Source organism: Stegostoma tigrinum, chromosome 1, assembly GCF_030684315.1.
Source record: "Stegostoma tigrinum isolate sSteTig4 chromosome 1, sSteTig4.hap1, whole genome shotgun sequence".
NCBI lineage: Eukaryota > Metazoa > Chordata > Chondrichthyes > Orectolobiformes > Stegostomatidae > Stegostoma > Stegostoma tigrinum.
In genome coordinates this window covers 45,895,627-45,918,904 of record NC_081354.1, presented here as the reverse complement: position 1 = coordinate 45,918,904, position 23,278 = coordinate 45,895,627, and the positions used below count along the sequence as shown (strand labels likewise).

General features: G+C 38.7%; 1 protein-coding gene across 4 annotated transcripts in view; it reads right to left on the bottom strand.

Annotated features, from left to right (window-relative positions):
• Nucleotides 1–23,278, bottom strand: part of hhip (hedgehog interacting protein) — a 181,520-nt gene that overhangs the window by 51,214 nt on the left and 107,028 nt on the right. For 3 of the 4 annotated variants that reach the window (XM_048545802.2, XM_048545816.2, XM_048545809.2), the window contains exons 10-11: nucleotides 18,866–19,008; nucleotides 9,852–9,933 (exon numbers count right to left, since the gene is read on the bottom strand). In XM_048545802.2, the coding sequence (XP_048401759.1) occupies nucleotides 9,852–9,933; nucleotides 18,866–19,008 (225 nt within the window). The remainder of the gene's footprint in view (nucleotides 1–9,851; nucleotides 9,934–18,865; nucleotides 19,009–23,278) is intronic. The other variant, XM_048545823.2, reaches the window with a different exon arrangement.

Below are 23,278 nucleotides of genomic sequence, written 5' to 3'. Positions count from 1 at the left end.
ACATAGAAAAGACTGCAAAATAGCTATACACGCCGAACAGCTTTCAAATATTTTTGCAACAACAAGGCTCAAGCTGACAACCAACACTGTGGATGACTGATGGCTATGCAAGTATTGGGGAGGTGTTCCTCAGCTAGCTGAAATGCTGCCTCATCCTGAAAATACTGTTTTGCTTCAGGACGGTACCATATTTCAGCCCCACTGAGAGGCAGTAGTACAATCTGAGATGAATAAATTTTGACATGTGGCTGTAGGATGACTTAGATTGGGATCTAAATATTGAAGGGCATGTTACCTTCAGGAAGGACAGGAAATTTGGAAAGTGTGGAGGAGTAGCTTTAGTAATGATATTTTGGCACAATAGAGAGATAACCTGAATTCAAGAAACCAGGATATAGAAGCAGTCTGGAAAGAAATGAGGAATGATAATACAAGAGGTTATTTGTGGAAGTTGTGCACTGGCCCCCCCTATATAGTAGGAAAGGACAGATATCAAGGAAGAAATAATGGGAGATTGTCAAAAGGGTATAGCAATTATCATAAAAAACTGTAAGAACTGTGTTTTTGTTCCTGATTTACAGCATCCTTAATGTTGCTGGAAAAGCTCAGCAGGTCTGGCAGCATCTGTGAAGGAGAAAACAGAGTGAACATTTTGGGCTCAGTGACCCTTCCTCAGAACTATCATGGCAATTCTAACCAGCATCCTGAAAAATTAGATAGGAAGAAGTCGTCAAGATAAAGAAATCAATGAATGTTTTTGGGACAATTTTTTAGCTCAACATTGTGTGGCACCAACCTGAAAGTGCGCTATACTAGACCTAGCTTTGAGCAATGAGCTAGGAATAATTACCAACCGCCCCTTGGTAGCGCTGACCACAATATGACTGAAATTTACATACAGTTTCTGGGAGAAAAGTGTGGATCCAAAACTACTATTTTGAATTTAAATATGAGCAATTCTGAGGTCCAGAAAACAGAGCTAGTGAAAGTGGAGTAGCAATTTAGATTAAGGGATAGGACAATTGAAATGCTGTGCCAAACATTTAAGGGACAGAAGCGCAGAGTAGAAACATTCCAACACTCACGAAAAATCTAAGAGATAGATCTGTAATCTGCGGTTAAAAGATTAATGAAGAGAGAAAAATTAGAGTGCAAAAGTAAATTAGACAAAAATATAAAAATAGATCAGAAAAGTTTTTCAGATATGTATATAAGAATAGAAAATGATTCTGGGGAATTAGAAATAGAGGATAAAGTGATGATAGGCAAACTGAACGAAGAGCATATAAGTAGCATCCCAGAAATAGCTGCAAATCAGGAATTAAAAGGAGGAAGTCAAGAACATTACAACTACCAGGGAAGCAATACTGAGTAAATTATTGGAATGGTGAGTTGTCAAGTCCGCAGGTCGTGATGGATTTCATCTTAGGGTTTCAAAAGAAGTAGCTAGTGTTGGTTTTAATTTTCGAAAATTCATTACATTTGGGGATGTTTCCTTTGGATTGGAAAATATCTAATGTAAATCCTGTATTCAAAAAGGGAGGAAGACAGGAAACAGGAATCTACAGGCCAATTAACTTAACATTTGTAATAGGGAAAGTGCAGAACTAAAGGCTTATGAAAGGCTTTTTACTGGAATTCTTTGATGACATTACCAGTACGATGGACAACAGTGAATAGGTGGATGTGGTGTATCTGGATTTCCAGAAGGTGTTTGACAAGGTACTGCAGAAAAGGCTGCCACATAAGATAAAAGTATGCAGCCTTACAGATGGATGGAAGACTGTTCAACTAACAGAAAGCATAAAGTGTGGATAAACGTGTGCTTTTCTGGTCGGACATCAGTGCCTAGTGGTATACCTCAGGCATCAGTGTTAGGACTGCAATTATTTACAAACTACACATATGAGTTAGTGTTAGAGACCAAGTGTAGCCTGGCAAAGTTCAGAGATGACACTTAAGATGAGTGAAGAGGGATGTAGATAGGTTAAGTGAGTGGGCTAGGGGCTGGAAGCTAGAGAACAATGTTGATAAACGTGAGGTCATCCATTTTGGTTGGAATAACATCAAAATGGATTATTATTTCAATGGTAAAAAATTGTAGCATGCTGCTGTGCAGAGGGACCTGGGTGTCATTGTGCACGAATCACAAAAAGTTGGTTCGTAGGTGCAGTAAGTAATTAAGAGGCAAATGCAATACTGTCCTTCATTGCTGGAGGGCTAGAGTTTAAAAATCAGGATGTTATGCTGCAGTTGTGCAGGGTGCTGGTAAGGCCACGCCTGGAGTACTGTGTATAGTTTTGGTCCCCTTACTTTAGAAAGGATGTACTGGCACCGGAGGTCAGGCAGAGGAGGTTCAGTGGGTTAATTCCAGAGTTGAGAGTGTTGGTTTATGAGGAGAGATTGAGTAGACTAGGACTATACTCTTTGGAATTTAGAAGAATGAGGGGATATTTTACGGAAACATTTAAAATTATGAAAGGAATAGATAATGTAGAAGCAGGGAGGATGTTTCCACTGGTGGTTGAAATTAGAGCTGGGGGCATAGCTTCAAAATAAGGGATAGCAGATTTAGGACTGATTTGAGAAGGTACTTCTTCACTGCAAGGGTAATGTATCTGGGGAATTCCCTGTCCATTGAAGCAGTTGAGGTTATCTCATTAAATGTTTTTAAGGCAAAAGATTTTTAACAGTAAAGGAATTAAGTGTTATGGTGAGCGGGCAGGTAAGTAGAACTGAGTCCACAAAAAGATCAGCTATAATCTTACTGAATATGGGCAGGCTCAATAGGCCAGATGACCTACACTTGCTCCTATTTCTTATGTTCTCATAAAGAACTTGAATAAGTTAAAGGTAATTGGACAGAGCTAATATGCTTTTGTCAAAAGGAAATCATATCTAACTAATTTATTATAATAGAGTTCTTTGAAGAAGTAACTTGTACTGTTGATAAGGAGGAACCAGTAGAAGTATTGTACTTAGATTTCCAGAAAGCATTTTATAAAGTGTCACATCAAAAGATTATTGCAGAAAATAAAAGCTGAAGTGTTCAGTATAAAATGTTGGCATTGATGAAACATTGGCTGACTAACAGGAATCAGAGAGTAGGAATAAATGGGTCATTTTCAGGTCAGCAGGATATTATAGGTGGTGTGCTTCAGGGATCAGTGCTGAGGTGTCAACACTTTACATTTTATAGAAATAATTTGGATGGAGGGTCCAAAGGTATGGTAGCTAAATTTGCCGATGACACAAAGATAGATAGGAAAGTGAGTTGTGAAAAGAACAAAAGAAGCTTATGAAGGGTTATAGATAAAGTGATTCGGCAAAGATCTGTCAAATGGTATAACATGGAATGCAGTGAAATTGTCCATTTTGGCAGAAAGAATGAAAAAGAAGAAACATGTTATGTAAATGATGGGAGGGTGCAAAACTCTGAGATGCAGAGAGATTTAAGTGCACTACTGTGTGAGCTACATAAATTTAGTGTACAGCTATACCAAATAATGGAGAAAGCTAATAGAATGTTATGTTTAATTTCAAAGAGAATAGTGACGTTTAAGTTACACAGTACATTGGTGAAAGTGCATTCAGTGCACCCTGTACAGTATTAGTCACTGTACTTACAGAAGGATGTTAATGCATTGGAAGCTGTTCAGAGAAGGTTTAATAGATTAATATCAGGAATGAACAGATTGCCTTATTAGGAAACGCTAGATGGGCTAGGTCTGTATCGTCTGGAGGTTAGAAGAGCTAGAAGCAACTTTATGGAAACATACAAGATCCTGAAGGCACTTAACTGGGTGGAAGTGGAAAGGATGTTTCATCTTGTGGAGAATCTTGAATTGTGGTCATATTTTAAATATAAACAATTGCCTGTTTAAGACATAGATGAGAAAAAAACCTCTCCCACAGAGGGTTCAAAATCTTTGAAATTCTCTCTCTCAAAATGCAGTGAATGCAGAATATTTGAATATTTTTCAATACAGATGTTGATAGGTTCTTGATTACCAAGGGATAAAAGATTATCAGGGATTTTCAGGAATGCTGAGAGTTGAGGTTAAAAATCAGCTGAACCATGACCTCATTGAATGGCAGAGCAGGTTCCAAATGCATGTTGGCAATTCGTAATCAAGAGATCCACAATTGTAGGTGAATGTTTAATATCTGTTCACTCGAGGCAGCTCAGGTTTGGATAATGTTGCTGTTAGTACATTGTGGCATAAATTCTTGTAAAGTTCAGAGTGGGTTTTCAGCTTAACCAAAATGGAGCCCAAGTCCTGATTACAGAAACCCTGTCCCTGAGGCTGACTTTTTTTTGTTGTGGAGAGGTTGGGCAGTTATAGATTTCACTTCTGTGGGTCATGAAGGCAGTTGCATGTGTTAAAGTGTTGCTGCCTTCAAACAGATCCAGTTTTCAATAGTGGGATGCCCAAAACACATCTTGGTGTTTTACATTTTCAGGAAAAGGTCTAAACTTACTGCAGTCCTTTGGAGAAATAGGAAACTTTTTGGAGAGTTACCTTCTTGGAAGCCACATGGACTTGTTAAAATTAGATATGGCTGGTATCAGAAGTTCATATGTTCATTGGAAGTATCAAACAGTCATGGCATTTAAATTCCGTGGAAGTGTCAAGCTATAAAGGCATTTCAATCCCTTGGTCTTGAAAGAAAAAAAATCTGCAGTTTAAAAAAAAATTGCCTGCTATTTCATTCTGCCTGTTGCCATTAGCCTTTCTGTCTGTTATCATAAGACTGAGGGCAATAATTATAGGATTGTACAGTTGCATAGGTTGGCATGGAGGGTATGATGGGCTATTGGTTATCAAAATCATACGAAATAGGAATAGGAGTAGGCCATTTGATTCCTTGAGTTTGCTCCACCATTCGAAAGGATCATGGCTAATCTGATATTCCATACATCTACCTTCCCGTGTTTCTCAACTGATCAAGAATTTATTTATTTTGCAAGGACTCTGTCCCACAGCCTCGAGTATAGAAGATGGGACATCATATTGCAGCTGTACAGGACATTGATTAGACCACTTTTAGAACACTGCATTCAATTCTGGTCTCTCTGTCATAGGAAAGATGTTGTTAAACCTGAAAGGGTTCAGAAAAGATGTACAAGGATGTTGGTGGGATTGAAGGGTTTGAGCTAAAAGGGAGAGGCTGAATAGGCTGGAGCGTTTTTCCGTGGAGCATTGAAAACTGAGGGATTACTTTATGGAGGTTTATAAAATCTTGAGGGGCATTGATTGGTGAATAGTCAAGGTCTTTATTCTCAGGGTAAGGGTGTCCAAAATTAGATAGGTTTAAATGAGAGGTGAAAGATTAAAAAAAATAATCTGAAGGACAACTTTTTCACTTGGAGAGTGGCGCATGTATGGAACAATCTGCCAAAGGAAGTGGTGAAGGCTGGTACAACTACAACATTTAAGAGACATCTGGATGAATACATGAATTGAAAGGGGTTAGAGGGATATGGGACAAATATTGGCAAATAGGACTAGATCAGTTTAGGATATCTGGTCTCAAGCCTCTGACAGAAAAAAACCCTCATCTTAAATTGGCACACTTTTATTCTGTTCCTCAGGTCCCCTTTGAGGGAAAAACATCCTATCAGCATTTACCCTGTTAAGCCATTAAGAATCCTGTATGTTTCAATGACATCATCTCTCATTCTTCCAAACTCCAATGAGTATTGTCTCAAGTATTTAGCTTTTGCTCATAAGACAATCCCTCTATACCAAGGATCACCTGAGTGAGCATTTTCTGAACTGCCTCCATTGAAAGAATATTTCCTTAAATAAGAAGTCCAAAACTGCTACAGTTACAGCAAGACTACCGTACTTTTATGCTCCAACCCCCTTGAAATAAGGGCCAACATTCCATTCATCTCCTAATTACCTGCTGCACCCTTATGGCTTGTTTTCTGTGTTTCTTGCACAAGTACTCCCAATGTTCCTTTGTGTTGTAGCTTTCTGCAGATTTTCTCCATTTAAATAATATTATATCTTCTTTTGTATCAAAAGCAGTATGTAGATCCACGGGGGGTGGGGGTGGGGGTCGGTGCAGGCAGGGGGTGGTGGTGATCATGAGGTTGGATATGTGGACACTGTGTGAGTAAGAGAGCGAGAGTGATGAGGAATAAATTTGTTTCATTTCCTTATGAGTCCCAAAGCACTAGAGCTGGCCTTTTATGCTGCTTACTTCACATCTGGCAGCATCTGTATCTGTCATGGAGCTGGTGACCTGATTCCCATTAGCGAACCCTACCTGGAACCAAAATCAGAACATTTGGGCCACATTCTTATAGAGAAAATTCAGGCCCTCGTGTTAAATAAAACTTATGTGGGAAACCCTTAAAAATTTGCTGCTCCAAATTAGAGGTTAATGCCTAGCACTATCACAACAATTGAAAAAATTTAAATAAATTTTAGGGAGCTGCAGTTCTTTTTTGCAACAATTATAAGGATCAAATGGGGCTTATGTATGAAATGATGAAATACATATAGACAGTTCAGTGTTTTGATTATAGCAAATCAGGATCTGCAGTCCTAAAATAAATTTATGTTATTTCTTCATTTTGAACTTCCCAATCCCTGTGCTTAGCTGCTTTGCTTCTTTAGGCACAGTGAAATAAAGAAACCAATGCCTATTCTGAGAGTAGATATGCCTTAGTAAACTGTACATAGTTGAATTTCAGATTATAATAAAAGTGAAATTGGTACATTAGTATTGTGACTCATAGCTTCTCTGCCTCATGATTTTTACTCTGAAAACAGTTTTTAAATCAATTGTACATATATCAACCACCCACCTCTAAATCATGTATATTATGAAGTACTTTATCGAGAACTGATTACTAGAACTGCATTAAAATATGCAACTAAAAGCAAACCTACCGCTGGGTTTAGGAAAACCTAACTGCACACTTTGATAACATACAAAGTGCACACCTGTGCAATTTCATGTGCCATTTTAATTTGTTTAACAGTCAGGTTCACAGTGCAACTTGTGGACCATGTTGAAGGGCATGAAGACTGTATTTTTGGAGGTGAGCCAAAGAGTGTCCCATCGCAATTCCTCAGTACAGTATCCCAGCTTGACACAGGGGTTGAAGACACACCCCCACCAAATCTCACTCCTCACCATTTGCATTCCCTCCATCCAAAGAAGGGTCTAGGCCTGAAGTGTCAGCCTTCCAGCGCCTCTGGTGCTGCTCGGCCTATGTGTTCATCCAGCTCCACACCTTGTTATCTCACCATCCCATGGCCCCTCAGATGGCCCATTCCACCTCAGCAACTCTTGAATCTCCCCCACAGCCTCCTGCCCCCTACATACTTGTGTAAAGTCCTCTGATTACATGCAATATGAATAGATAAACAATTATGGGAAAAAATAAATCTCCCACCATTTAATAGAAGTATAGAGAAAGCTTGCATTCTGCTATTTAAACAAAATTTGTATTATTTGTAATCCTGTTAACTGTGTCAACGAGAAACCACAAAGAATGAATTTTGTTATTACAACTGCTTGAAACTGTTACTCATTCTGAGACAAATGGAAAAAAAAACATGCATTGTGCTGAAAAACCATTAGCACTTGAAACATGTCTGAGCACTGATAATGACCAAAGCTTTCCAAATAATAATGCTCTTTTGAATGGAATGACCAGAAGGTGCTCACTTCAGTTTCAAAACAAAGTATCTTCCAATTGATGCAAGGGTGAAAGAGGTTAGATCTTTTCAAGAATCAAAACCATTTTTTTCTACATCAGCCAAAACCATTTAAGTCTTAGCAGAAAAGATGACGGGACAACTTGATGGGGCACTTTGTAACATTTTTCATTGCATTATGTCTCCATTGAAAATGCACTGTAATATATATGAACAAACACAGAATGCTGGTTCATACAAGCATCATTTAAAAGATGGATCTGTATAATCAATCACTGTATTAACAACACATCTACATGACAATACTAAATCCAATAGTGACATCTGAAAGTATAAAAACACCTCTCACCTTCTTTCAAAATGTTCTAGAATGCTCTTATGGAAAATGGGGCAGGGTAGCAAAATGGAATAAAATCAGATTTCTTCTTAAAAAAATCAAGTGTGGCTATTTGCACATCAAAAGACACCTCTGCACTGGATAAAAATTTAACCCCACATGTTCACACAAATTCTTGAAGTTTACCACCACTATCACCAATGTAAGGTACAAATATTTTGGGGGGGGGGGGGGGGGGGTGAAATGGTGGTTCAGTAATTAGCAAGTTGCCTCACAGCGCCAGGGGCCCGGGTTCAATTCTACCTTTGAGTGACTGTCTATGTCGAGTTTGCACATTCTCCTATATATGCGTGGATTTACCCCAGGTGCTCTGATTTCCTCCCCGAATCCAAAGATGTGCAGGCCAGGTGGATTGGCTATGGGATATCCAGGATTACTGGGATGTGGTGGATCTGGGTGGGATGCTGTTCAGAGGGTTGATGTGACTCGATGGACTGAAAAACCTGTGTCCACATTGCGTACAGTTCTAGTCACCGCATTATAAGAAGGATGTGGAAGCTTTGGAAACGGTGCAGAGGAGATTTACTAGGATGTTGCCTGGTATGGAGCAAAGGTCTTACGAGGAAAGGCTGAGGGACTTGAGGCTGTTTTCATTAGCGAGAAGAAGGTTGAGAGGTGACTTAATTGAGACATATAAAATAATCAGAGGGTTAGATAGGGTGAATAGGGAGACCCTTTTTCCTAGGATGGTGACGGCAAGCACAAGGGAGCATAGCTTTAAAATTGAGGGGTGAAAGACATAGGACAGATGTCAGAGGTAGTTTCTTTACTCAGAGAGTAGTAAGGGAATGGAACGCTTTGCCTGCAACGGTAGTAGATTCGCCAACTTTAGGTACATTTAAGTTGTCATTGGATAAGCATATGGACGTACATGGAATAGTGTAGGTTAGATGGGCTTGAGATCGGTATGACAGGTCGGCACAACATCGAGGGCCGAAGGGCCTGTACTGTGCTGCAATGTTCTATGTAGGGATTCTACGATTCTATAAAATATAACAACAGTGAAAGATATGACGAATGTTGTCAATCATAAACATTGCAAACCTGAGACCAGACATCTCCTGTTAGAAATCAATGATGTCAAAAATGCATCAAGGATGACAGGAGGTTATAATTAATAATGATCTACAGTAAAACTATAAAAATACTGAAAATAAACTTGGCTGTTCTGAGCCGATAGTTACGAAACATTTCAAATTACTCAGCATGGGAGACAGGATCGCCTCAAATTATTGAATATGCATCATATTATACATTTGAGTGTAAATTTTAAAAAAGCCTTGATGTCTAGATAACTACTTTATAATGATCTATGTCAGTAAAAGTAATATGTAATCATCATTGTTTTATGGATTCATAACCATAATTGATGAAACTGACATTTAGTTCTGCTCCCTTGGCTTTTGAACAAGCAAATTCAACTGCAACATTATAAAACATAGATTGAACATCAGATGCTACTAAAAATAGGAGCTCATTTTAATCCTCCTTGAATTTTCTTTAACTATGTCGTTAACGTGAAATGCATAAAGATTTATTCTCAAATTCTGAGGCTTTCCTACCTCAGATACAATGATATATGCTTTACCTGTGCCTAAGATTAAATGGTTAACAAAACACAGATGTGAGATGATCTTTTACTCTCATAATTTAATAGCTGAATGTTGCTATCTGTGTTATTTTCACCCATTCTTTATATCAGCTGCTAATATAATGAAACTGATTGGTGTATAAACTGAAATGTGTTCCATGAATACAAGCCAGCACTGTACCTTTTTGGGTCAATCAATTTGTAAACCTTTCCACTATGTGCTTCTGTCACACTCTTGCTGCTTGCCAAAATGTAAACCTCACCTGCAAACACCAAATTAGAAAGTTTTCAAACTCATTGCCTTCAGGCAGTCTGTGTATCACTATTTATTAATGTATTATTCATATCCCTTAAGAAAGTATTTCAACCAAATTTCATGATTGTCAATTTTCTTCTCACTCAAAAGTCAACTTATCTTTGTAAACATATGTCAAATCAAGTCAACATATACATTTTTTTACAATGACTCAAAGCCAGCTGTAGGAACGTAGGAGTAAACTATTTCATCCCAAAAACCTACTCTACCATTAGATGAAATTATGGATTATCTGTGATGTAATGTCACATTAATGTTTTTGCCCGTAACTCGTGATACCTTTGGATATTAAAAATTCAAGTTTCTGATTTAAAATTTACAATTGATCTAGCGCTAAACACTGTTTGTAGAAGAGAGTTCCAAACATCTACTACTATTTGTGTGTTCAAGTATATCCTAGAGCAGAACTTAACAGTGCTAGCAGAACTGGGAACTGTACGGTATGGGCTGAATATTCAGACAGGACACAAAACATTAGTTCCTGATGGTGGGTTGAGTTTAAGAGATGAAGTCAGAACTGATCCAGGATTCTTGACTTCCAGTGACAGGAATGTCTTTTCCCTACATTTTCAGGCCACAAATTCTTATTAAATCACAATTTATCCAACTAAAGTCAGAACTTCAAGATTAAGCTGACAGCAAATAAAAAACGTGCACAATCTGATTTAGAGCTTGTTAAAATGTAGTGCACTAATTTAGGTGGTCCATTTAAATTATAGGTGAGTGGTTGAGTCTGGTGAACACTGAGACAAAGGGGAGGGATCAGGAAGAAGAAAGGTGGAGGCGTTTCCAAGATTTGATTGGAGAGGTGCAGGATTTTTGTGGATCCCAGGAAATCATATTGAATCATGAGGGTGCAAATGTCAGGGTAAAAGATTTTAAATTGCAAAGATGCCATCTGAATATAATTTAGACAAAGGCTGCAAGAAGCTACAGCAGAGAAGGATTTGGGAGTCCTCATACACAATCACAAAAATCTAGTGTACAAGTTCAGCAAATAATAGGGAAGGCAAATGGACCATTGGCCATTATTTCAAAGGGAACGGAACACAAAAATAGGGAAAAAACTATAATTGAAATAATTGAAAAAAACTATACAAGGTCAAGTTACACGGGACCTGGAATACCGTGAACAGTTTTTGTTTCTGTGGTTGGTTCACTCACCATGCTGGTTCCTTAGTTTCCAGACATTAGTTTACAGGTAATCAACTCCAACAAACCCCAGAGTTTAAACAACAAGCAGGAAAATGCAACCACGCTTTATTGGAGGCTGCACTAATGATGTTACCCAGCAGCGTTATGAAACGTCGGCAAACGAATGAACCAGCTTGGTGAGCGAACCAATCACAGCATCCACAGCAGCATCCAAGCTACAAATCTACTCAAGAACATTCATTTTGATTTTCTTATACATATACAAGCATTGCAGGCAGACCAGAGAAGGTTCAGCATCTCAGGAGCACAAAAGCTGACGTTTCGGGCCTAGACCCTTCATCAGAGAGGCTTCTGATGAAGGGTCTAGGCCCGAAACGTCAGCTTTTGTGCTCCTGAGATGCTGCTTGGCCTGCTGTGTTCATCCAGCCTCACATTTTATTATCTTGGAATCTCCAGCATCTGCAGTTCCCATTATCTCAGAGAAGGTTCACCATGGCCTAATTCTGGGTAATGGGGGACTGTCTTATGAAGAGAAATTGAGTACATTTGGTCTGTATTCAGTGGAGTTCTGAAGAATGAAAATAAACTTCAAGTAAACATATAAGACTGTAACTGGCTTAGCTGTCTGGATGCTGAGAAGTTATTTCCCCTTGTGGGAAAGTTGAGGACCAGAGGCAAAATCTCCTAGTAAAGGGTCACCTATTTAAGACAGAAATGAGGACGACATTCTCCTTTCAGATGGCTGTAAATCTTTTGAATTCCTTGCAGCAGAAACTGTTGAGACTGGGTCATTAGGCATATTCAAGACTGAGACAGATTTTTAATCTGTAATGGAATGAAAAGTTACGGGGAAAAGGTAGGAAAAAGGAGATGAACATTATCAGATCAGCCATTTATTGACTGAACAGCAGAGCAGTCTCGATGGGTCAAACAGTGTATTTCTGCTCAAACATCTTATAGTCTTTTAGGATTGAGGCCTTGACAATATCCTTCAAAACCTAAAAATATTGTTCGACAGCCACTCCATGCTTACAGAACCACTTTACTCATACTGGGGTGTCTTTTATAGGCCACCTGGAGCTGCACTGCAATCGCCTGACAGGTATTGCCACTTACTGCTACCCTGCCTTGTGATCTTTCAAGCTGCAAGGGGCTGTTGCCAGCCCTTTAAAATTAACATTAAATTGTGTACTTCTGTGTAAGTACACATTTTTATTTTTCCATTTTGCAGTTGAGCTTTGCTGATTGAATTCTTCCCCCAATTTTCTCTCCTGAAAGGACTAGCTTGAATCTTTAGACTCCATCCCTTCGAACCAGACTCATCAACCACCAAAAATAGTTTTCCTATAGCTAGTTCATCTACTCCCATGAATAACTTGAAACTTCAATCAAATAATCTCCCAACATCTGAAATTCCAGAAATACAATCTTAGTTTGTGCAATATTCCTCTTCGTAGATTAAACACTGGAGTCCAGCTATCCTTATTTTACATACACCACATACTAAAAATAGGCTTTCAGAAAACTTGCTTTAAAAATGATTTAAATTTGTTTTGTCTTTATTTATATAAATGTTACTGCATTTACTACATGGCGAGGGTTAGGGCAAATTAGATATATGGGTAAGATCTACAAGAAAGTTTTGCAAGGAGGAATTGGAGGAAATGAAAAGTAAAGTCCATTATGTCCTCACACTGATACTGTTTATTATTAAACTTTTGATGTCTATTATCTAAAAAATCTTGTTATCCAATACGATATTGGATACAATACTGATTAATAAATATTGATTCTTAGAAATACAACAGTACATGCTCACATTTATAAAGTGAGATCACTGAACTAAGGAATACCACGTTCTCAACTTCTTCAATAAGAATAATCTGTGAAATCACAGTGGATACAGATGCGAAGATTCACCACCCCATAAAACTTTTTCAGCTGCCAAGCACTGACAAGCTCCATTAAATTTGACCTTGTTCCAGAATAGATATACTTGCAATACTATCTTACTGTACATTCAAATAAAAATGTGGAAATTAAGGAAGGCATCAAAAATACAATAAATCCACTCCACAATACTATACTTGCAATGCATAAACAAAGTGTGTTGCAGTAATGATGACAGTAACTGCTTGAACCACTTATCTCAGCTGTTTTGCTGCAGATAGGATCTTTTAAGTAACTGAGACAGGCTTCTTAGTCCTGACATGGGATCCCCTTTGGAGCCACAGAAAATGGCTATAGCTTTCTCTATGACCTTCCATTGTTTAGCATGGCTAAGTGTCATTTTGTTAGTTGGAGTCAATTTTTTTTACATTTAAAAAATCCATTCATGGCATGTGGATGTCATTCACTAGGGCATCATTTATGGACCATCTCTAATTGCCCAGAGCGCAGTTAAGAGCCAATCACACATACAGGTCAAATTTCCTTTCCTAAAAGGATGTTGGTGAACAGTAATTGATTGTTGTCACATGGATCCCGTTAAAGCAGTTTAAAAATCCAGGTTTTTATTGAATTCACATTTCATCATCTACCATGGTTGCTTTTGAACCCACCTCCCCAGATCATTATCCTAGGGCTCTAGACCAATGGTCCTGACACATTACCACTTCACCAATACATCCTAGATAATCAAGCACATTGCCACTTCACAAGCTTTCATTTTTAAATCATCCATTTTACTTGTCTAGACTATGCTCTAGAACTTGAGAAGCAGGAGCAGAAGTATGTCCAGAAGTTGTCCAGTCCATCAGGCTGCCCCACCCTTTGGCAAAATCATGGTTGATCTGTTACAGGTCTCACCTCTTCATTCGTGCCAGCTTGTCACAGCCCTAAGTTCACTGCTTTTCAAAAATCTATTTCCTTTAACACTTTCAATGATCTTTTCCTCCACAACTCTCCAGGGTACAGAACTGCAGATGTTCAGTAGCTTCTGGGAGAGAAATTCATTCACATATCAGTTTTAAATGAGAGTCCCCTTGTTCTGTAACTATGCCCCCCAGTTCAAGATTTTGTCAGCTAGTGAAAACATCTTATGAACATCTACCTTGTCTGGTTCCCTTTAGAATTTTATATGTTTCAGTAAGATCACCATTCATTCTTCCAAAAGGTAAGTCAAGATTTTTCAGCCCAGGAACCAGCTAGTGAATCGCTTTAAATCTATCCAATGTGAGTACATCTTTTCTTAAATAGAAGGACCAAAACTGTATACAAGTACTCTAGGTATAGCCTTAAAAACATCCTATAGAGTTGTAACAAGACTTGCCTATTTTTAAACTCCAAATGCCAAGATTCCATTTGCTTTTCTAATTACTTGTTTCACCTGCAGGAGAACAAGCAGAATGCTCTGCACTGCATTTTTTTTTACTCACTCTCCATTTGAATATTTGTCTGCCTTTTGATTCTTTCTACCAAAATGCTTAACCTCACACTTTCTTGTATTTAAACTTCATCTGGCAAGGTTAGGCCTGATCACTCAACCTAACTATTGCCACTTCCAGACACCTATGTCCTCTTCACGACATGCTCTCTCATCTATTCTGGTGTCATTAGCAAAACTGAATGACATTACACTCTGCTCTCCTCTTCTCAAGGCATTAATAGAAGTTGATAGCAGGCATTAACGCAGGTCAATAGAGTGGTCAAGAAGGCATATGGCATGCTTTCCTTCATTATACAGGGTACTGAGTATAAGAGTTGGCAGGTCATGTTACAGTTGTCTAAGACTTTGGTTCGGCCACATTTAGAGTACTGTGTACAGTTCTGGTCACCACATTACCAAAAGGATGTGGATGCTTTGGAGAGGTGCAGAGCAGGTTCACCAGGATGTTGCCTGATATGGAGGGTGCTAGCTATGAAGAAAGATTGTGTAGATTAGAATCATTTTCATTAGAAAGACGGAGATTGAGGGGGGGCCTGATTGAGGTCTAAAAAATCATGTGGCGTATAGACAAGGTGGATAGCAAGAAGCTTTTTCCCAGTGTGGGGGACTCAATTATTAGGGGCCATGAGTTCAAAGTGAGACGAGGAAAGTTTACGGGAGATATGCATGGAAAGTTCTTTACGCAGAGGGTGGTGGGTGCCTGGAAAGCGTTGCCAGCGGAGGTGGTAGACACAGACACAGTGTCTTTTAAGATGTATCTGGATGGGTACATGGATGGGCAGGGAGCAAAGGGATACAGACCCTTAGAAAATAGATGACAGGTTTAGACAGACGATCTTGATCAGCGCAGGCTTGGAGGGCTGAAGGACCTGTTCCTGTGCTGTAATTTTCTTTTGTTCTTTGTTGCAAAAAGAATTGATGCCCTTGATCATTATGACAATGCACTGTTGTGTCTTTCCAACCTGTAAAAGACCCATTGATTCCAACTCTCTGTCTTCGGTATATTAACCAATCCTCAAAGCATTCTAATACATTAACCCCTAGTACGTAACTTTATCTGATGCAATAACTTTGTCTGACATCGTACTGAATACCTTCTGCAAATCCAGGTACACAACATCTACTGGTTTCTCCTTATCAACTCTAGTTGTTACATTTGTCAAATCTGATTTCGTTTTCACAAAACCATACTGACTATTTGATTATGTTAAGCTTTCTAAATGCTCTCCTAATTCTTCCTGTGGCTGACAAGAAGCAAAGAGTAGTGATAAACTGGTCCCTTTCAGAATGGCAGGCAGTGACCAGTGGCGTTCTACAAGGTTCGGTGCTGGGACCGCAGCTATTAACAATATACATTAATGATATAGATGAAGGCATTAAAAGTAATATCAGCAAATTTGCTGATGACACAAAGCTGGGTGGCAGGGTGAAATGTGAGGAAGATGTCATGAGAATACAGGGTGACTTGGACAGGCTAGGTGAGTGGACGGATGCATGGCAGATGCAGTTTAATGTGGATAAATGTGTGGTTATCCACTTTGGTGGCAAGAACAGGAAGGCAGATTACTATCTAAAAGGAGTTGTTAGGTAAAGGGGAAGTTCAACGAGACCTGGGTGTTCTTGTATATCAGTCAATGAAAGCAAGCATGCAGGTACAGCAGGCAGTGAAGAAAGCTAATGGCATGCTGGCCTTGAGGAATTGAGTATAGGAGCAAAGAGGTCCTTCTGATTCTGTACAGGGCCCTGGTGAGACCGCACCTGGAGTATTGTGTGCAGTTTTGGTCTCCAAATTTGAGGAAGGACATTCTTGCTATTGAGGCAGTGCAGCGTAGGATCACGAGGTCAATTCCTGGAATGGTGGGACGATCATATGTTGAAAGATTTGAGCGACTGGGCTTGTATACACTTGAGTTTAGGAGGATGCGAGGGGATCTGATTGAGACGTATAAGATTATTAAGGGATTGGACAATCTGGAGGCAGAAAGTATGTTCCCGTTGATGGGGGAGTCCAGAGCCAGAGGTCACAGTTTAAAAATAAGGGGTAGGCCATTTAGAACAGAGTTGAGGAAAAACTTCTTCACCCAGAGAGTGGTGGATATATGGAATGCTCTGCCCCAAGAGGCAGTGGAGGCCAAGTCTCTGGATACTTTCAAGAAAGAGATAGATAGAGCTCTTAAAGATAGTGGAATCAAGGGTTATGGGGATAAGGTAGGAACAGGATACTGATTGTGGATGATCAGCAATGATCATAATGAACGGTGGTGCTGGCTCGAAGGGCCGAATGGCGTACTCCTGCACCTATTGTCTATTGTTCCCAACAGCCCTATAGTAACCTGCTTTCTGTTTCCCTCCCTTCTTGAATAGGGGTCATAAATTAGTAGTTTTTCAATCTACTGGAAACCTCTTGGAACCCGTTGAATTCTACAATATTTTGATTAATGCTTTCATTATCCCTGCGGCCACTTCCTTTAAATGATGAATGCACAAGTATATGTTGTCCTCAGGAGGTTCTGGGTGCAAACATTGAAAATCATTTGACACATACTTGTGGTATTGAGGTATCTTTCCATTCATTGGTGGATATTTTCTATAGCTTTCCTAATTTTCCACTGCCTTAACCAAAGTAGCGTGACAAGCAGGGCACAAAACTCAACAATCTTTATGGAAAACTCTGTATTTTATATACTATTTTAACTAGATACTGCAGTTCATAGGCATAGAGCAGTTTAAGATTTTATTGCTTGTCTCACTCAGACCTCCTTAAGTGATTGCTTGCAGATTAGACTCCCAAAAATGATCTCTCTGCCAGGTCACAACAATGAATAAGGCTGTCTGATCAATTATCAATGGTGGAAGCTCAGGAAAGCAGAAAGTGCTGGAGAAGCTCAACAGTTCTTAGAGCAGAGTAGAGAGAACTGTTCTGATGAAGAGTCACTGGACTCGAAACATAACTCTGCTTTTCTCTCCACAGATGCTGCCAGACCTGCCAAGTTTCTCCAGCACTGTGTTTGTTTCATCCCTCCAGCATTCATTTCAAACCTCCATTCTGAAGCCTGTTATTCTTGAGTCATGTTGATTCCAAAATGACTTTTCTCTCTTCTCCCCCTACCAATTCTTCGATAATAACATGCATTCATGTAGATTTCAGCTCCTGTAACATTATAAAGCATCTCTGGTCCTTATCAAGAATGTTATCAGTGTTTTCCTTATTCTCAAACTATTCAAAATGGCACTGAATCATGGTGACAAATATAAGCTTTTAATTATATTTTACTGTATTCTTTTTGTGAAATACACGTGACAATAAATCATTCATTCAGTCTAAAGTTGTCAGATAACAAAATGAGCTGATTTTAGGAACAGGAGTCCAATAGCTTATTCAATGAGGCAGAATGTACTAAAGGAGTGGGGAGAGGGGGAGAGGGGGAGAGAGAGAGAGAGAGAGAGAGAGAGCGCACGAGAGCGCGCGCGCTAACGATCCTCAAGAGACCGGAATCAACAAAGAACAGAGAGCTCAGAGGGTACATGGCTTGAGGAGGTTACAGAGATAAGGATGGAGGAATTAGAATACAAGGCTGAAAATTTTGAAATTGAGATCTTTTAGGAGTCAATATGAAGTGGATGTGCTGGTGTTGGACTGGGGTGGACAAAGTCTGAAATCACATGACACCAGGTTATAGTCCAACAAGTTTACTTGAAATCATAAGTTTTCAAGCGTAGCCCTTTCATGTGACATCACCTGATGAAGGGGCTACTCTCCGAAAGCTTGTGATTTCAAATAAACCTGTTGGACTATAAACCTGGTGTTGAGTCAATATGAGTCAGTGAACATGGAAGAAAAATGGGTGAAAAGGAATCGGTGTACGCCTGGACAAAGCTAACAGATACAGTCACTCATTAATCAATTGCAATGTATCAATTGTACAATAAGAGAATTTCTTTTGACTAAGGCATTATTTTTCAAGTCTGAAAGAAAAATTATAAAGGATGCACATGTATAATGTATGGGGCATGCTGCACAGATTTGTAAATATGCAATTTAACGCTTGATTTCATAGCATGTCATAAAACATATGAGCTGTGTTACCTGAACCATTTGCTGCTTTTGATACTTTCTTTCTACCATGGATATTGGATCATGATGCAGAACATCACTGGAAATTGGTGTGAGATGGTGAATTACAAAGAACCTAATTCTTTTACATAATGTGCATTTTCAAAACATCAGTTAATTTTTCTGAATTGTAACCTAAAAATTCTGTTTATCCTATTAAATATATTTCTTTCGAGCAGATGCTTTAGCAGCAACAATCATCGCAAACATTGAGTTGATTACCTAATTCATCTTCTCCAAATCCCAAAAGCGTTCTTGAGATATGACCACTAAGAGAGTTTTCGCAGGCAGTGCTCGTGCCAAGGCACAAGGTTCGTTCCTGCCACAGTTTGTTCAAAGGGTTTTGTTGAAGGCTCATCAGTTGCCTAAAATTGTGGAAAAGATTGATCATTACTCATACACTACAAAAATACTAACTTCTATAGCCATACCTCAGTTTCTGAAATAAAGTAAGATTTTCTGAAATATTTTAGAACATTTGTGATTTCCAAACTAGTTTAACCACCTGCACCAGGTATTTAGAGGGCCATTAAAACACCACTGCACTAAAATAATACTAGTTAGGTTTTAAAATTTTAATTACAGCCAGAATGTATACTGATTACATGTACTAATATCTACAATAACTGGAGGAATCTGAATCCCATTTCATTTCCAGAGACACGTGAAAAACGAAGACATGCACCACAAATAAGAATCCTACCAGAGAATCTCAATTAAGTCAGCTGACTTAAAGCTAATTTATCCATTGGCTTTACATTATATGTCATCTTTTCAATTATGAATTTAGTTATAATTCAAATCTGAATGCATATGCAAAATATACTCTTAAAATTTCATTTGTGGTCTGCATTGCTATGGCAATCAAAAAATTGAGAATTATTGCTTCAGTTAGGGTAAATGTAGCAATTTGGTTCACATGCATTTAATTGGCATCTTTAATTTCACTGGTCGATTGCAACACAACCTGTTTTGTCTATCTGCCAATTGCATCAGAAATGGTTACAAGCACAGCTGGAGATGAAGCTTTCTGCCAATTTAAATTTCACAGGTGTTCTTACCTACACAATGTTAGTTGAAACTAATGAATCATGCTGTTGGGTGGTAAGTTTTTCTAACACTTTCTGAACAGTTTTTATTGTTCCTATGGGTTTATATTGGCAACATTATACAGGTATGAGATCAATTTTACTCTCATGCTGGCACAAGGCTGAAAGTGTAAAAAAGGTCCACTAAACCCTTGGATGACTTACTTCCTACTAAGTAAATACTTGGAAAACAGAAGGGAGTTATGAAAGCAAAATGCATAACATTTCCAACCCACATTATCTAAAATACATACAATGGAACATTAAGAAAACATTTATTCCATCAAATGGACTCAACAAACTGAGAGAACTATTCTGAATCTAGATGAGTGGTAACTCTACTCCCCAAGTAAGTTACCAGCAATGTTCACAGAATGATGATGAGTTGAATCAACAAAATTATTTTAACTTGCATAACTTGGGCAGTAATTAGATGGAGTAAATTATTTATCTGCTGTAGGATTTACTTAATTTTCATTCAATTGATTTCAAATGATAATTTTATGAGTTCCATGATGTGAACATTACACCAGGGCATTTTCCTCAAAGTCCATTAAATAGCTACCCACCTCCATTCAACCAGTAGATACAAAATTCAAAATAAAGAGTTAATATTAAAGATTTGGTTCTAGCTACACAGTTCATTGAATTACTGTTGACTTATGTCCATTTACCTAGATTTGGAATTAACTGAGTAATTTGAAAAATATTTTTCCCTATCTTATGTAAGACCTTTTTAAGTCAGTAAATTTGGGAAGAATGAATTCAGTTGTAAATAACCATGAAGGTTTCAGAACAATACAAACACCTTGCATTAATTGGAATTAAATTTGCAATTTCACTCAGAAAAGCAGTAAATGTGCCTGTGGGGAACAGACAAAATTGCAGTGTTCAATGGAAGGGCTCTTCTCAACTTTTAGTTAAGGGGCAATTGGCCTTAAACTCCCCAATGAGGCTCGGAAATGCCAAAATATTAAAATTTATTATCCAATATAGACATTGTTCAAATAACGTCAGAAAATATTGGAGACACTCAGCAGATCTGGCAGTATCTGTAGAAAGAGAAATAGGACTGAATTTTCCAAAAATTTGGCGAAATGTCAATTTCAGTGTGTTTCAGGAAGGGCTTTCTCTGACGTCTAGTGAATTTTATTTGATGAATTTACAGTTATTGTTGTCATCAGCAATCACTCACTAGCGAGTATGATTGTTCACTGATGAAATTCCGTTTTGGGTTCTGTGCATCCTCGTGTGGCTAATAAGCTCAATTCTAGACTTGCAAATCCAATCACAAATTTGGCAAGTGTTTCCAGGAGAAGGAATAAGTCCTTGGCTTTGAGATCACAGGCATTCCTTTTGTTGGTCCCTTCTTTGTTCTTCCTCTTGCCAAAGGATGTTCAGGGAATTGTGACCCTTCATTCAGCTTCAATTCTGAAAGAGGGTCTCTGATGTATTGATATCTATGCTACATTTCCTGAGGGAAACTTTGAAACATATTTTTGAAATACATTGAAACATATCTTTAGTCATCCTGTAGTGGATTTTTCTTGAGTTGGGTGAAGAAGATTTGCTTCGGCAGCCAGAACTCCTAAGCACGTGGTCGGCCCAGTGGAATTGGTTTCAGGTGATAATGGCCTCGATGCTGGTACTATGGACTCCTTCAAGAGTGCTGATGTTAGTATGCTCATCCTCCAAGGTGATGAGGAAAATCTGTCTCAAATAAAGTTGATGGTACTTCTCAAGGGCCTTGAAGTGGTGTCTATACATAACCCAAGTTTTGGAGACAAACAGAAGAGTCACAAAGATGACTGCCTTATACACAAAGATCTTAGTATTAGCATGATATCACAGCCATTGAAGACTCTCATCTTTAAGTGTCCAAAGATGGTGCTTGGAAATTGGATGAGGTGTTGGATATCTGCATCGATGCCAGCCTTAGATGAGTGGCGAGTTTCTACCTACATAAAGTTTTGGGACAATTTTTCCATTGGTTTTAATGGAGGAATGGACTGGAACTTGACCTGGAATGAGTTGGCAAATAACTTAAGTCTTTTTGAAGTTGATATTCCAATAATGATTATTAATCAGTGAAGCTGAGAAATAGATAGCAAATAGCGGCCTTACCTTACTCAATGAAGAATGAATGGAACTTTCCAAGTGCACCAAAGGAGAAAGGATATGGTCTCAACTTAGGCATTGTTCTCTCTGACAGTAGGGACATCAGTGGTTTGTATTCTGCCAAGCCCACTCAAGCTTCTGACCTGGTTCTAGCATTGTTTCAAGCATAAACAATAAAACTGAACTCAAGAGATGAGATGAGAATGACAGCCCTTGAAATCAGGGTAGAATTTGGCCAAAGGTAGCATCAAGGAGAACCAAAACAAATTCAGTAAATGGAAACTGGTTGGGGGTCATCTCCACTTATTTCAGTCATACCTAGTACAAGGGAAGTTTGTTGTGTGTCGATCATCTCAGCCCCAGGATATTAATGCAAGAATTCCTCAGATTAGTGTCCTAGCCTCAACTTCAGCTGCTTCACCAATGGCTTTCCCTCCACCATAAAGTCCGAAGTGGTGACATTTGATGATTGAAGAATTATGTGTGGTGTCGAACATTGCACTGACAAGATAGCAACCCATGTCCTTATGCAGTAAAACTTGGACAATATTCAGGCTTAGGCTGCTAAATGGAAAATAATACTTCCACTACACAACTGTCAGGCAATAACCTTTTCCAATGATAGTATGTAAACATTTCCCTCTGACGTTTAATAGTTTTATCATTTTTCAATCAGCTACAATCCATATGCTGAGGATTATCATTGACCAGAAACTAAATTGGAATAGTCATGTAAATAACACAACAGCAGATCAGAGGCTGGAAATTCTCCCAGTTCCATTCTACCACCTACAAGGCACACGTCAATGATTATTTCCCATTTGACTGGATGAATACAGCTCCGACAACACTCGAGAACCTCAATGCCATTCAGAAAATTGCAAGTGGGTACCAGTTACAAGATGTACTGCAGTAACTCACTCAGGCTCCGACAGCACCTTCTAAACCCATAACTTATTGTGTAGAAGGACAAAGGCAGCAAGTTCATGGGAACAGCACCATCTGCAAGTTCCCCTCCAAGCTACACGCTAACCTGACTTGGGACTACCAGTATATTGTTTTTTTTTCACTGTCGCTCGATCAAAATATTGAAACTCCCTTCCTAACAGCTCTGTGTGTACCTATCCTCATAGACTATAACTGCTCAAGACACCTAATTAGCGACTTCTCTGGAATTATTAGGAATGGGGAATGGATATTGGCCCCAGCAGTGATGCCCACATCCAGTGAACAAATAAATAAATTGAATTTAACCTATAAAATACGACATGAAAATAAAAAGTAGAAGCCTTGCTCGCTCCTGAGAGACGCAAAGTCTACAATTCTTAGCTAAACATTGAAGAAATATAAATTGTCAAGGCAACCTCAAGTGATGAGGAAGCTAGCTATGATTTTATGTTGAGTGAACTACTACTACACATTGAGACAA